Source organism: Rhea americana, unplaced genomic scaffold (assembly GCF_003343005.1).
Source record: "Rhea americana isolate MKP2758 unplaced genomic scaffold, rheAme1 scaffold_2, whole genome shotgun sequence".
In the NCBI taxonomy this organism is placed as follows: Eukaryota; Metazoa; Chordata; class Aves; order Rheiformes; family Rheidae; genus Rhea; species Rhea americana.
Genome location: NW_028186149.1, coordinates 14,682,723 through 14,695,428, shown reverse-complemented (window position 1 = coordinate 14,695,428; position 12,706 = coordinate 14,682,723). Strand labels below are relative to the sequence as shown.

The 12,706-nt window shown below is 37.0% G+C and overlaps 1 protein-coding gene across 1 annotated transcript in view; it reads right to left on the bottom strand.

Annotated features, from left to right (window-relative positions):
• Positions 1–12,706, bottom strand: part of RPAP2 (RNA polymerase II associated protein 2) — a 42,398-nt gene that overhangs the window by 15,535 nt on the left and 14,157 nt on the right. The window contains exon 11 of the mRNA XM_085303563.1: positions 8,355–8,423. Within this exon, the coding sequence (XP_085159689.1) occupies positions 8,355–8,423 (69 nt within the window). The remainder of the gene's footprint in view (positions 1–8,354; positions 8,424–12,706) is intronic.

Sequence of the window (12,706 nt, the reverse complement as noted above, 5' to 3'; positions counted from 1 at the left end):
TTGTTAAAAAACTGAAGATCTCATCTCGGAAACACCAGGTTTTATGATAAATGAGTTAGATCTATTCAGTGTCTTCATAAAACGTTAAGATAGACGGAGAGAGGGAGAAAGTTCATTGCCGTGGAACACATGGTACATCCATAAGAAACATCAAAATGAAGTTAAACATACCAAGATCCCAAGCCTTCAAACAACCAGGCATCTGTACACTTTTGCATCGATACAGTCAAACGGGTTTCACATCTAGCAATATGTAGTAGTGTTCATTACAGTTTCTGGACTCCCAAATACCAGTTAGTTATGTTTTCTAGCAGCTAATTAAAGCATACTTTTACTTTTGGAAGGGAGCAGAAAGAAAAGAACATGCACTGTTATGCACATGGCTGTTCTTTCTTTACATTACACTACTCAAAATTTTAGGAGCGTATGGTTATTTTAAGGAACCTTTCCTAGGTGCTCGCTATGTAAACAGTTACAGTCATACCTGTAGCGACGTTCAGTTACGCTTGAGTCAGGGAGACCGAATACATGTAACATTCTGGTTAACTGACAGTTGCCCTCTATACCAAGTACTTGTTTTCATTATACTTTGTGTCAAGAAAAGTCACCTGCGCTCTGGATTTTAAATGCAGTGGAGCAGACTGCCTATAAGGGCTTCATCAGATCCCATTTGCCCAGAGATGCACCTTGTACATCATCTTCTTGTCAGGGACACCTCTTCCTTTCCCTCCCCCAAAAGGCTGTATTTTCTGCTTGTTTTCACAAATATGAAAGAAACGTACTTCAGGAAACACTGTATGTTATTTGCCTTCAGTGTTAACATTTGCATTAGGATCAGAAATTAATTGCCACACTGGATCAGACTACTGGGTGCCAAATCGCTTTTATGTCTCAAGAAGTAACAAACTAAGGAGAAGAAAGTACAAACTCCCTTTGTAGTCAATTCCCATATTATCAGGAAATGAAAACGAGTCTCTAGTTCACCAGTACGCCATTCCACTACAATTTATCATATCAAAAATCATTTTGTCTCCTTCCTGAATAAATTAAGTCTAATCTTCCCTTCTCCACCACCCTCCATATTTTTCATGCCTCTAAATAAATTTCAGTTTATCTCTGGTCACTGCAGAGTATTACAGACAGACTAACATTCTCCACCATAACATTTATACGAAAACTAATGAAACGCATCTAGTTTTCCCTAACTAATACGTCTCTTTGAGGTATGGTCTTTTGAGTAGTTCCATGTACTACTTCTCTGATCCAAGCAAGTTATAACTTAGCTCAATGATCCAACTAGTTTCCTTTTCAAAGACATTATTTATTTATAAAATAAAATTCTGAAGATTTTTAAATCACTTTAAGGATTATTCCTCCTTAAAAACCCTTAGAGCAAAAAAAATGGCTGATATTTCAGATCTGATGCTTGCAACAGCTATACGACAGAGGAAACCAGAATCTCAGGAATGAAGTACTGTCTTTCTACATAGTCCATCTTACTGTCTAATATCATAAGGTTTTATGTTCTATAATCTGCATTATCATAAGGAGAGGACTGATGGTCCAGATCTTCAAAACATACTGCTCTTTTAGAGATTATCTACAGATCAAAGTTCCGCTGCTGTAATGGTATCGGAAGAGTTAAGTAATACAACACTTCTACTTTGGGCACTATTTCTTGCAGWGCAGATAGGAGAAGAGAGGACAACGCTTAGGCTAGTAGGGGTATCAGTATGACTGTTGCACAGAAGAAAACTTAATCCAGAAGCCATGCTAGAAATTCTATTGGTACAAAGTACCTGGGGATCAGATTCTAGTAAGCCCTGGTGACCTTTCCAGTGATGTATGCCTCTACATTTTTCTTGGTTCAGAAACATCAAGCCAGACTCAACATTGATTTGCATCTTAAGAAGTTTCCTGTAAGTCAAAAGAACGGCCTGTGTCATGTCCCCAACAAATGTAGACTGTTCTTTAGAAAGTTTACTAAGATAAAGTTAAAACTCTGAAAATAAGAGATACATGTGTATGTCACAGTCATGTTTTTCTTTTAACAGATGGGTTATGTTTCATGATAAAAAAATGTTTGCAGTTAATGCATTAAGATTAATTATTAATAAGGAAGCAAGTATATTTTCATTAGGCTAGAGCTTCAGAATTCAGGTGCAAAATTACAGCTCAGTTTGCTCAGTAGATGAACTAAAAATACCTTTAAAATTAAGTTTAAGGCAGCTGTTAACAGTGCTGCATTACTCACAATGTCTTAATTGAAACAGCAGTTCAGAATAATCTACATTACAAGTGACTGTACAGAAGCAGAACTTATTCTGGGCTATGACACAACTTCTAATCAGTAAAGCTGTATGCAGCAACTATGGAGGGAGGGAGACCATGACATTACAAAAGAAATCTGCCTAATAAATACCTTTTCAATAAATAGAAAAGGTTCTCTAACTGAGCTAAGCAATTTTCCTATCTGCTTAATCAGCACATAGTTGTGGCAAGTTCAACAGGACGTGAACTCAACTGACAGCTCCCAAAAGAGAAAGAGACAAGATGGTAAAACTGGCTTCCAGTAACTGGCATGCTGTCTTTCAGATGGTTGAAACAGAAGTTCCAGCAAAAAACTTACCTCGCATTTACACACACAAAAGGCAGAAATGAAGTGGCAGAGGAGGAGGTACTTTCCTTACTGCCAGATTTTTCATTCACAAGTCGCAAGTAAATTTGGAACAAAGTTCCCAAGGGCAACTAAACAGAAGCTCCAAACTCTCTTCAATAGGAAAAATATTTCTATTGATTTATGTTCTCCCGTAATAAAGAGATTAATTAGGAGAACAACATGAAGGACCATTTATAACCAGTGTATGTTTCTTTGCACATAAGCTCTGCACACTTGAGCATGACTTCAGTTTCCTGCATGCCCACACACACATCTGCTGGGAACATATGGATTTCCATCTCTCGGAGGGATTTCCAAGACACTAAGCCAAAAGCCACAACCCTGCTCTTCCCTTGCACTAGGCAGCAGAACTGGCAGGTGAGAAGAAGGGTGCTTTTTGCACCAAGTCTCACTCCCTGCAACACAGCTCCATGAGACAGCACATGCCAGGGCTTCCCTCTTGCCAATAAGGTCAAGGACCAGAAGCATTTTTACAGTAAAGGGCAACTTATCATCCTGGATTCACCTCAGAGACTTTGTGCAGGACATATATAAAACCTATACAATACATCCAAATCTCCCATTCAAAAGGCCAGCCACAGGAAATGCCAGAACGGGAAAAGGCTGCAGCTGTGTACACTGCAATGAAATTCAAGCTGTTCACTTTTCTGCTCACCAGCCCTAACGTCAGAGCATTTTTCTGGTATGAGGAAAAACATTTTCTTTCAGTCTGCTAAGATGCTAAGACTTCTTATCCCACCCCCCCATTATGAATGGTAAATGAAGATACTAAACTTTGAAGTTGGCACTCATTTATTTCACAATTAACAACACTGCAAATCCCTTTACACTGCAAATACTTTACTCTGTGAGTGTGTATATATGTGTGTATATATATATATAAAATACTCTTTTATTGTGTGTGTATGTATGTGTGTATATTTTACACATATATATATATATCATTTTTATATATATATATATCGTTTATATATATATATATATATATATATATATATAAAAATAAATAAATATACTGAATATATTTCCCAAGTAATCCTGGAACATGCTAGGAGGAAGTAAAGTAACAGTGATTTCCTGCAGAATATGCCAAACAGGCAGATTGAGTCTGCTTAGAAAATGCTGATATGCAAGAACTGCTTAATAGAAAACCCCTCTGAGTTCATGCTTACCAAATGACAGCTTGTAATTATTAAGAGAAAGAACACACTTTTCTGATTTTCTTGATATGTAAAAAGACTTGCAGTTTCTCTGTTTTACAAAACTTACACAAAACTATACTCTACAGCTAGGGACCAAGAGTAGAAACAAAGACTGTGCCCAAATTCAAGTATTGTTATAAGAGAAAGCTTTTTGGGTTTTTGGACCTGCAAACTCCATTTCAGAATGGGAAACGATTACATTCCTAGCTTACAAATAAAAAAATCTTTGTCAGATGGAACTTTACTTTTTTTTTTTTTTTTTTAAATCATCAGTCTTGATAAATAAAAGAGCATCCAGTTTATTTGTATGTTTTCTCTGTAGGAAAAAGTATCTTTCGACATTAAAAGGTAGAATTTACGTCATTTAAACAAGAACAGAATACTGGAAAGCAGATCTGTTGAATACAAGTCTAATTTTTACAGTCACTCTGGAAGATTCATTCACATCCAATATACATTTGTACATCAGATAGTTTTCAGACATAATACAGCATAAATATCACAAACATCTGAATTCCTCTGAAAATAATTTAGAAATTTCAATTTCAAGCCACAGATGTGCTCTGGTGTGCAAAGAAGTAAAAATACCACACTTGTACCCAAGATTCTCCAGTTCCAGAACTGTTATCTCYGAGACAGCAAACCTCTAGAGTACATCTCCCCACCACACATTTATCTAACGTGGCTGCACACATATAATGATGGCTTTTGTTTAGTGATCATGGTCATTTTGAGTTGGTTTAAATACTGCAGCCAAATGCTTATAAACTAATCCCAGAACATTTCAAAATGCTTCAAAGCTTTTAGCAGGGAGACCCCTCTTGCCTAGGCTTTGCAGATGAAGCTGACCACAGTTCACTGGAACCAGCGAGCTCAGATAACTAAGATGAAAGCAGACATTTCCTGAAAATATCTTGAAAGCTTTCCATTAGACTGTGCCAGGGGTATACACTAAAAACGGCAAATGCCCATGCTTGTATAGTAACCAATCCTCCCACTGCTTTCTCCATTCTTTCTTGTACTACTATCTCTGCCTCTATTTATCTGCTTCATTTGATATCCCATAAAGTTCTTTGGTGGAAAAGATGCACCTTCTGCATTCTAGTTTACACTATGTTATACAGCAGATGCTACTATAATACACAATTCTGCTAACATAGTGAACATTTAAACAGGAAGACACAGAAATCTGCTACTACCAGAATTATTACAACCAGCAAATAAATAAGGCATTTGATCTACAGATCATTTTAGAAGTCACCTATGCCATTTTAGGAATTAATGTAATTATCTGAAGATAATCTCTTCACTGGCTCTCAAAGTGTATTCCAGGAAAGTCTGTACGGCTGTATGTGCTGGTCAGAAAGGCAAGACTGCCTCAGGCTACATTTTCAATAAAGGCTCAGACTAGCTGTTCATATTTTATATGATAATTTGATTAAATAAATGCAGCTGTTCACTAAAAACAGGATATGCTCCACTATTGAGATTTCCAACATTTTATATAGAGAGATATTTATACTGTTCAGGCATTTTACCTCAAAGCTATAAATTAGAAGCCCGGGTTTCTTTAACAATCAATAAGGCCAAGAGCATGTAACTGCTTTGAAGAGCTTCTGGAGGCCAGCAGACTATGTGAGGAGCCCAGGTTTAATTTAAGCACCAAAATCAGGTGGTGTAACTATCCTACACAGAGTATCCTAGAAAGAGTTAGTTCATATTCACATACACACAAGCGCTCACTCTAAAGAAGAGAGGATAGCATTATCATAACACAAGACATGGCATTAAGTGGTGATAATACTTGAATTCAATACAGCAATAATGATGACAGTGATTTCAGCTAGCAGCATAGCAGAGCTCACAGACCACAAAAAGTGTCAGGGTACTCCAAGTGCACAGTGAAGCTCAGTATACTGTATCAGCCCTTAGCATAAACTAGCCATATATGAGAAGGAAGTGGTGAGCCACAACATCTATGCACAAGATGGGGTGCAAGCATAGTCCAACTGTTGCTACTTTAAACAAAACCCTTCCCCCCCAAGCAAAACAACAACAAAAAATATTTCAGGTCTTGACAGTTTCTTTTGATGTATACCCTGAAATCTCATGCTCACTCTGCCTTCTTTAGTCCCCATTCTTATACTTCCTAGCAAAGACCCACTCTTTGACCCATGCCCTGTAAAATTTCTCAATCTAAATGACATTGTATCTGCTGCAGCATACATCTTTACTCAGTGTAGCTAAGGGGTGACCACATCATAGAGTATAAAGGGACTTGGCCAGGTTTCTGGAACAGGTTTCCAGGTCTTCTCTGTACACTTCCATTAAATCTTAAAGTTTGGTAAAAAAAAAAAAAAAAAAAAAAAAAAAAAGGTAAGTGTTCTGTGTTGCTCCTTCTTGAAAGGATGCAACACTTCAGCCTCGACTCAGAAGAACCAAGAACAACCTTCATGTTCACTCCACCCTGTCTGCTCTTGACATTCTTGCACAACTTCTAAGAAGGGGCTCAGAGAAGTTGCTCAAGATCTGAAGATCATCAGCTTGCAATAAACTTATAATAAGCTAGAGTCAATGAGAGTTTTGTTCAGGACTTCACTAGAATAATATCAGATAAGAAATTCACTCTATTTTGGGATCAAATTTAACTGTCATTTGCCTAGGGTTGGACCCTTGGGGGAAAAATTAAAAAGTAAAAAAGAGATTTGGTTCTATGCTTCTAACTGCTACTAATATGAAGATTGCCTGCTACTTCCATAACATTTTAAAACAACTGTAAAACAATTACTAGCTATGTAAACATTTGAGCTCATTATATGCAGCAGATACCAGTGACATATTTTAACCCATGATTAAAGCAGTCACTATTTCATAAAATGTAAAGGAACTATTTGAAAAATTCATAAGATCTGTTTCACAAATTACCAATTCAACCATAAGAATATATAGTAAAAATGACAAAAGATTTGTTCTTACAGTTAATAAAAAATTTATGCCAAGGCATTCAAGTAAAGTTACTTTCTGTGTTCTGATTTAATGAATCATTTGAGCGGTATCTGGCTGGGTGACGCAGATGTAAGGCTCGTTGAAGCCTACTCTAATGCCTGCTGGTATAGCCTTCCTTGGGACAGTAAAGCCAGAACAATGTGTCAGATGAAGTAATATCAAAAGAAAGTAAGTGCAGTACTGGGGATGCTATGAGGTTGGCCCACAACACTTCTTGACCTCTGAATGCCTGTAAGTACTTCTCTGTCCTACAGGCTCCAGTGACCCAGCAAGCCCAAAAGAAGAAGCAGTAGTGCGGTAATAAACAGTCTCTGAAATAAGATTTTTGTAATCTTGTAATTCAAGCTGAAAGATATAAAAAGATTGCTTGATGGTTTTAACCCTACTGAAAGGTAGGGCCTGACACTTTGTGAAACCACCAGTGATTCCTTAAAAGGTGAACTAATGTTAAATGTTTAATATGAATTTGTGAAAGAACTGTTTTATTACACTGCAGAGTTTTTATCTTTTTTTTAACTTCAGAAATGTACACTAATTTCAAAAGTATAAATTAAGGAAGTTACTCGATGTATATGACTACAGCTTTTATAATTCAAGTCTCAGTATAGAAGCTTACTGAAAGAGATTACAATAAAATCAGGCTTCCAGTTAGGAAAACCCTTGTAAAGAATTTAATTCTGCAGAATGTGCTGTAGAGCAAAGCTAAGGAGGGGTCTAGGCACTGCAGTATCACAATCTTAAACAATAAAGTGAATCCTCCCTCCTCAACCCTGTGTGCACACACACATGCACAAAGGTTCCAATATCCCTATGAGAAAGTTAGTGCTACTAAACAGAAGTTTCCCCCTCAAGGACACTTGCTAGAATATTGAAAGATAATTTAAACAAACATTTAGAAGCACACCATATCTACCAAAATAATTTGACTTTTATCGTGCAAGTGAATTCTTCAATAAATTTAGAAGGAAAACTACAAAGGAATAATAAAAGGTAATTTACAGTATTTTCTAATTTTGAAAAGTTAATGCTTCCCCCCCCCCCCAAAAAAAAAGCATGTTATTGATTATGGAAAGTGTAACAGTTATGCCATATGCAAATAACATGTCATTTTGTATAAAATACTGTCACAGAGGGGAAGACTGCTTGGCAGCAGTGAATGTAGAAAAGTGAAGCATCCTCTTCCTTCCTCCCACTTTTTCTCTGGACTCTCTCCTCCCCCCCCCCCCTTTTTTTTTTTTTTAAAAAAAAAAGCCAAGCATTACATTTGTCCAATATGCTGTTGCAAGTGGGACAATCACCTGTTTCATCAAGGGAACTTACTTTAATTACGTGAAAAAATATTTCTGTTGATTCCCCCATCAACTTAAATATATCTTTCCCCACTTCTACCTGAAAGCTAAATCTTGTCTCAGTAGGCTAGTTAAGATAGTTGTCAATGACAGTATTTGACATTATAGGTTACTTACGCAGATAACAAGACAATAGCAATTAGAATCCATTCAGGCATTTTGTGAATAATATTTCTGTTTGTTAACCTGAAAAATAGAAATTAAAGAACATCAGAACATTTTAAAGTCACAGTGAAGATTAACAGATTTTGACTGTTGAATTTTCACTTAAGTCTACCATTAAGATTTAATATGCTATATAATAATGTGGTGATTACAGCTGTATCTGAACAATTCACCAGCTTTCAGGGTTCTCTCTCATCTCATCCTGCAATGAAGAGATTGCAGAATTCTCAGTAAGTCTCTTTGTTCTATACAAAAATAGGATGTGAAGAGTGAACAAAAGCTAATTCAAAGAAATAATTCTGTCTGCTGTGAGGGCTCTCTTATCCACTGGGAAATTCTCAAGAATTGCACATACATTTCTGAAAAGACAGGCCTTCCTACATTCAGTTTCTCCCCTGTTGGTTTCAGATTCAGATTTGCTGTAAGAGCTAATATTGCAGAAACAGACTGGATTTTGTAATAAACCAGAAACTGTCCTCTGATGATTCTTACTATTAAGAGAAATCTTGAATTCTAACTTACTTAGTGGGAGCCAGTGCAGATATAAGAGGAGAAAAACAAGGTGTGCATCAAGAACCACTTGGATACTCAACAAAAGGCTGCTGTATTTTATGCCTCATGATACATTTGGTTTAACTTCTAGGTAAAGCGCAGCTGCTTCAAGGCAAATGCAGACGTCACCCTTGAACTGTTACAGCCAATTCTGGGTGTGATCCATGGTGTTCAGGACAAGACTAATTTTATGGAAAAGTCACCTCTAGCAATGAAACTGCAGCTATGTGAGCATCCAAAAAGGCTAGCAGAGTTAATTTGATTTAGACAGGTGGTGCCATACAACAGAAATACCAAGAGGTAAGTGCTTCAATAAGTTTCCTTCCTTCTTGCCTTCAGCCTCCTTTCTGTCTTGCCAAGTATAAATCCAGATCCAGAACGAAGCTACCCTTCATTCATATCCRCTTCTACAGGCACTGGTGAAGATGGGAGGCTGCTTGCAGGTATGAGGGTAATCATTTTGCTAAAAGGTGGTATTTCACCTGCTCTACCAGGAGCTTCATACTAGTGTTCAGTAAGAGAGGAGACAAAGCAAGAATGGGGGACACCAAGCACTGCAGGGGTATGAGAACAGGTTTTCATTTTATCTTCAAGGCTCAACTTTAGGAGAAAGTTTTGGGCATTTCAAAAGGAATAAACTGTTCCTGGATGTTTTAGCCTTTGGAAGCTCACAGAAAAAAGTACCTATGTCACCTATGGAAAAATCACATGGCAGAATTAGCAGAAAAGTTGCAATCAGCAGCCAAGCCGTTAAAGCTTTATCACTGGATCTCTTCACATTACCATTTCTGGCTATTTTACCAGAACATTACCAACTAAATGTGATTAGTGGCAGCATGACAGATGGTCACCATACAAATTATAGTAGCTCCAACAAATGAAAGTTAAGTGTGCCTCTAATTCCTTACTAAATCACAGCTGCAGACAGAGTGAAGACATATCCCTTCTGACTGAAGGGATCGTGTACAATAATTCCAGCTTCAGGAGGAGGAGAGCACATTGCTATGCTCAGGGGCTCCCAAAGCATAGCAATCTACAAAGATCCGTTTTACATTTAGTGTCCCAATACCAGAACTAAAAGCCTTCTTTTTTCCAAACTACAAGAGTACATCGCATAAATACAGGAATTTTAAAATTGAGTATCTGGCAACAAATTCAGTTTCAAGATAATTGTTTTATTTTTAAAAAAATTTTCTTCAAGCAAGAATATGCTTGCAAGAAAATTATGAAAGAAGATGATACAAATGGAAAAAGCCAAGTATTTGGCATTTGCCATTGTTAAAATTCAAATTCTGTTAACTTTCTGATTTTTTACAAAGTTTTCACAACAGTAATTAGAAATGCAGTCATCAATAGGATGCTTTATACAATTCTTTCGTATTCCTTTGTTTCAGAAAGATAATAAAATTCTTATAATTTATTTTTAAGGGTAGTAATGATCAAAACAATATTGTCCTCTTTTTCTCCTCAAATTCTAAAAGTTTTCCAACCAAACTAAGATTTGTAAGCAAAGACTACTCAAGTAGTACCTCTATAGCCCTAATTTTGTTAAATGATGAAAGGAAACTATGTATCACGTACTACGTGTACAGAAACAGTAATGACAAATTAGAATCAACAGTTTTGGTAAATACAGATTATTTCTGCTATTAAACAGATTCATATTTACCAATTATTATTTGAAATAGCAGAAGTTAGCACCTACTAAACTGTTAAATTTTCTGGTTACAGAACAAGAGACAAAACAAAGGCTGAAGGTCTTGACTCAATACTGATGACAGTGATAAACACTACTAAGAAATGATGGAATCATCTTGACAGGCAATTCATATGTAACATTCCAGTTAATCTGCTATGATGAGATACAGTGGAAGAGACAGCTCCAAATCACCTGGGAAAAGTCTGTCAAATAGAGAAAGCAGCTTTATTTCAATGCTCTACAAGGAGCCATATTGATTAGAGCACGGGAAGGCGTCATTCTTGTACACAAACCAAGAGATGCAGTTATTTGTGTCAATTAACTCTTATTCAATGTTAGTATTGATTGGCAAGGTCTCAACACTAGTCACTGCCATCAATATGCTATTTATAAAGGAGGTAGTCAGAAGACACAGATAACCTACAGGATACAGCAATATGGATTCGCTGATGCACCACTGTCATTGGGCTGGATGAACAGTCAGGCTTCCACAACAAGTAACCTTTCAGTGTAACACCTTGCTGAAGCACTTGTGCAACTGCACTGAAAAAGCCATTTTCAGATCAGACTAGAGCTAGCAACCTACAGGTGTGAAGCCTTAAATAATGAGGAGCAGTGGAAGGGCAGTCACTTTCAGAAACAAGCTGTGTGTCAACACCAAGGCCTCTGAAGAGTAAAGCTTTCAGAAAACAGGGAAGTGCAAGTCCTCTATAAAAATGGTTCATTAATTCTTTGTCTTGCCTCTAGCCAAAACTGTTGCTTAGAACAATCCATGAAAGAGAAGAGAATAAGGTCACCAGAGTTCTGTCATAAAGATACCACATGGAAACGCAAAAACACATCCAAACTTTGGGTATGCAGCTTGGGCATCAAAAGTTTGGGGTTTGCAGTGAAATATTTTTTTGTCGAGGAATTTGAATAAATTCATCCTCCCCTCTCCAATAAAAAATATATACAACTCTCAAAATACAATATATACACCTACCCTTTGCAAGGCTGGATAAATATGCCAAGAAAGCTGGAAGATGATCCCAAATAGTTCTGTGGGCCACTTAGTTACTGGTTTGTAGGTGTTGTAGTTCACCCCAGTAGCTTGCAGGAAAACGCACTGCAGCTGGACTTAACTGCTTCCTCTACCCAGCAGCAACAGGATCCACAGAGCATTTATAATACTCTGTGAAGCAGCTTGGATTGGGCAGATTGGATCAAAGTGACAGAAGCTGATGAGGTAAAGGCCCAGAAAATTCCATTATAAATCACCTTCCAACATCTCATTAGAGCACAGCCTGCAATAAAAAAAGTGAACTCTGGTATGGAAGTTGTGGTAGTACAGCAAAGACCAAAGTTAAAGTAACCACTAAATGAAAAACTAAACACAAAAATGTCAAAAGCTTGCACACACAGTTGGTCCTACTTCTTTTCCTTTGGTACATCTTCTCACTTAGTTACTGTCAGCTGCTGATTTTACTAGCAAAATTCCATTAACAAATGATGGCCAAGTGATTTGTAGCCAGTGGCTCTGCAGTAGCAGGTTAGCAGATTCAAGCACATCCCTAAGTGCCCTGAGATAGAACTTGGACAGGAACCCCAAGAAACTGGAAGTTATAGAAAAGAAACTCTTTGCAAAGCAAAACAATGCAACCTTTTCCCCAGCAATATTATATTCTCTGAGATTTAAGAAACTGTTTTCTGATAGGAATGCTGTCTAACAGAGAATGGCAGAGGGACACAAGGATTATTGCACTGAATTAAAGTTTATCTCCCAATTTGTCCCTAGCATCAAGTATTTTGAATGAGATGCCTGAAAATGCAACTGTTTTGCATAAAACAATCATATTTTTTGTATCTTTTTATAAATTACATTCTAGAGTATTCTTTCCTTTTCTAAAAGTTCATCTTACAAAGAGAGCATACCTATAATCTATGAACATCAAGTCTTTATGCATCTGGTGAAAGAATATTCCCTTAAATAGGCCCATGCTGTCTCTCTCTGTTTTACCCATGTCCTTGTTCTTATGTTCCGAGAAGAAGATGTACCTCAAGTGGTTTTTTT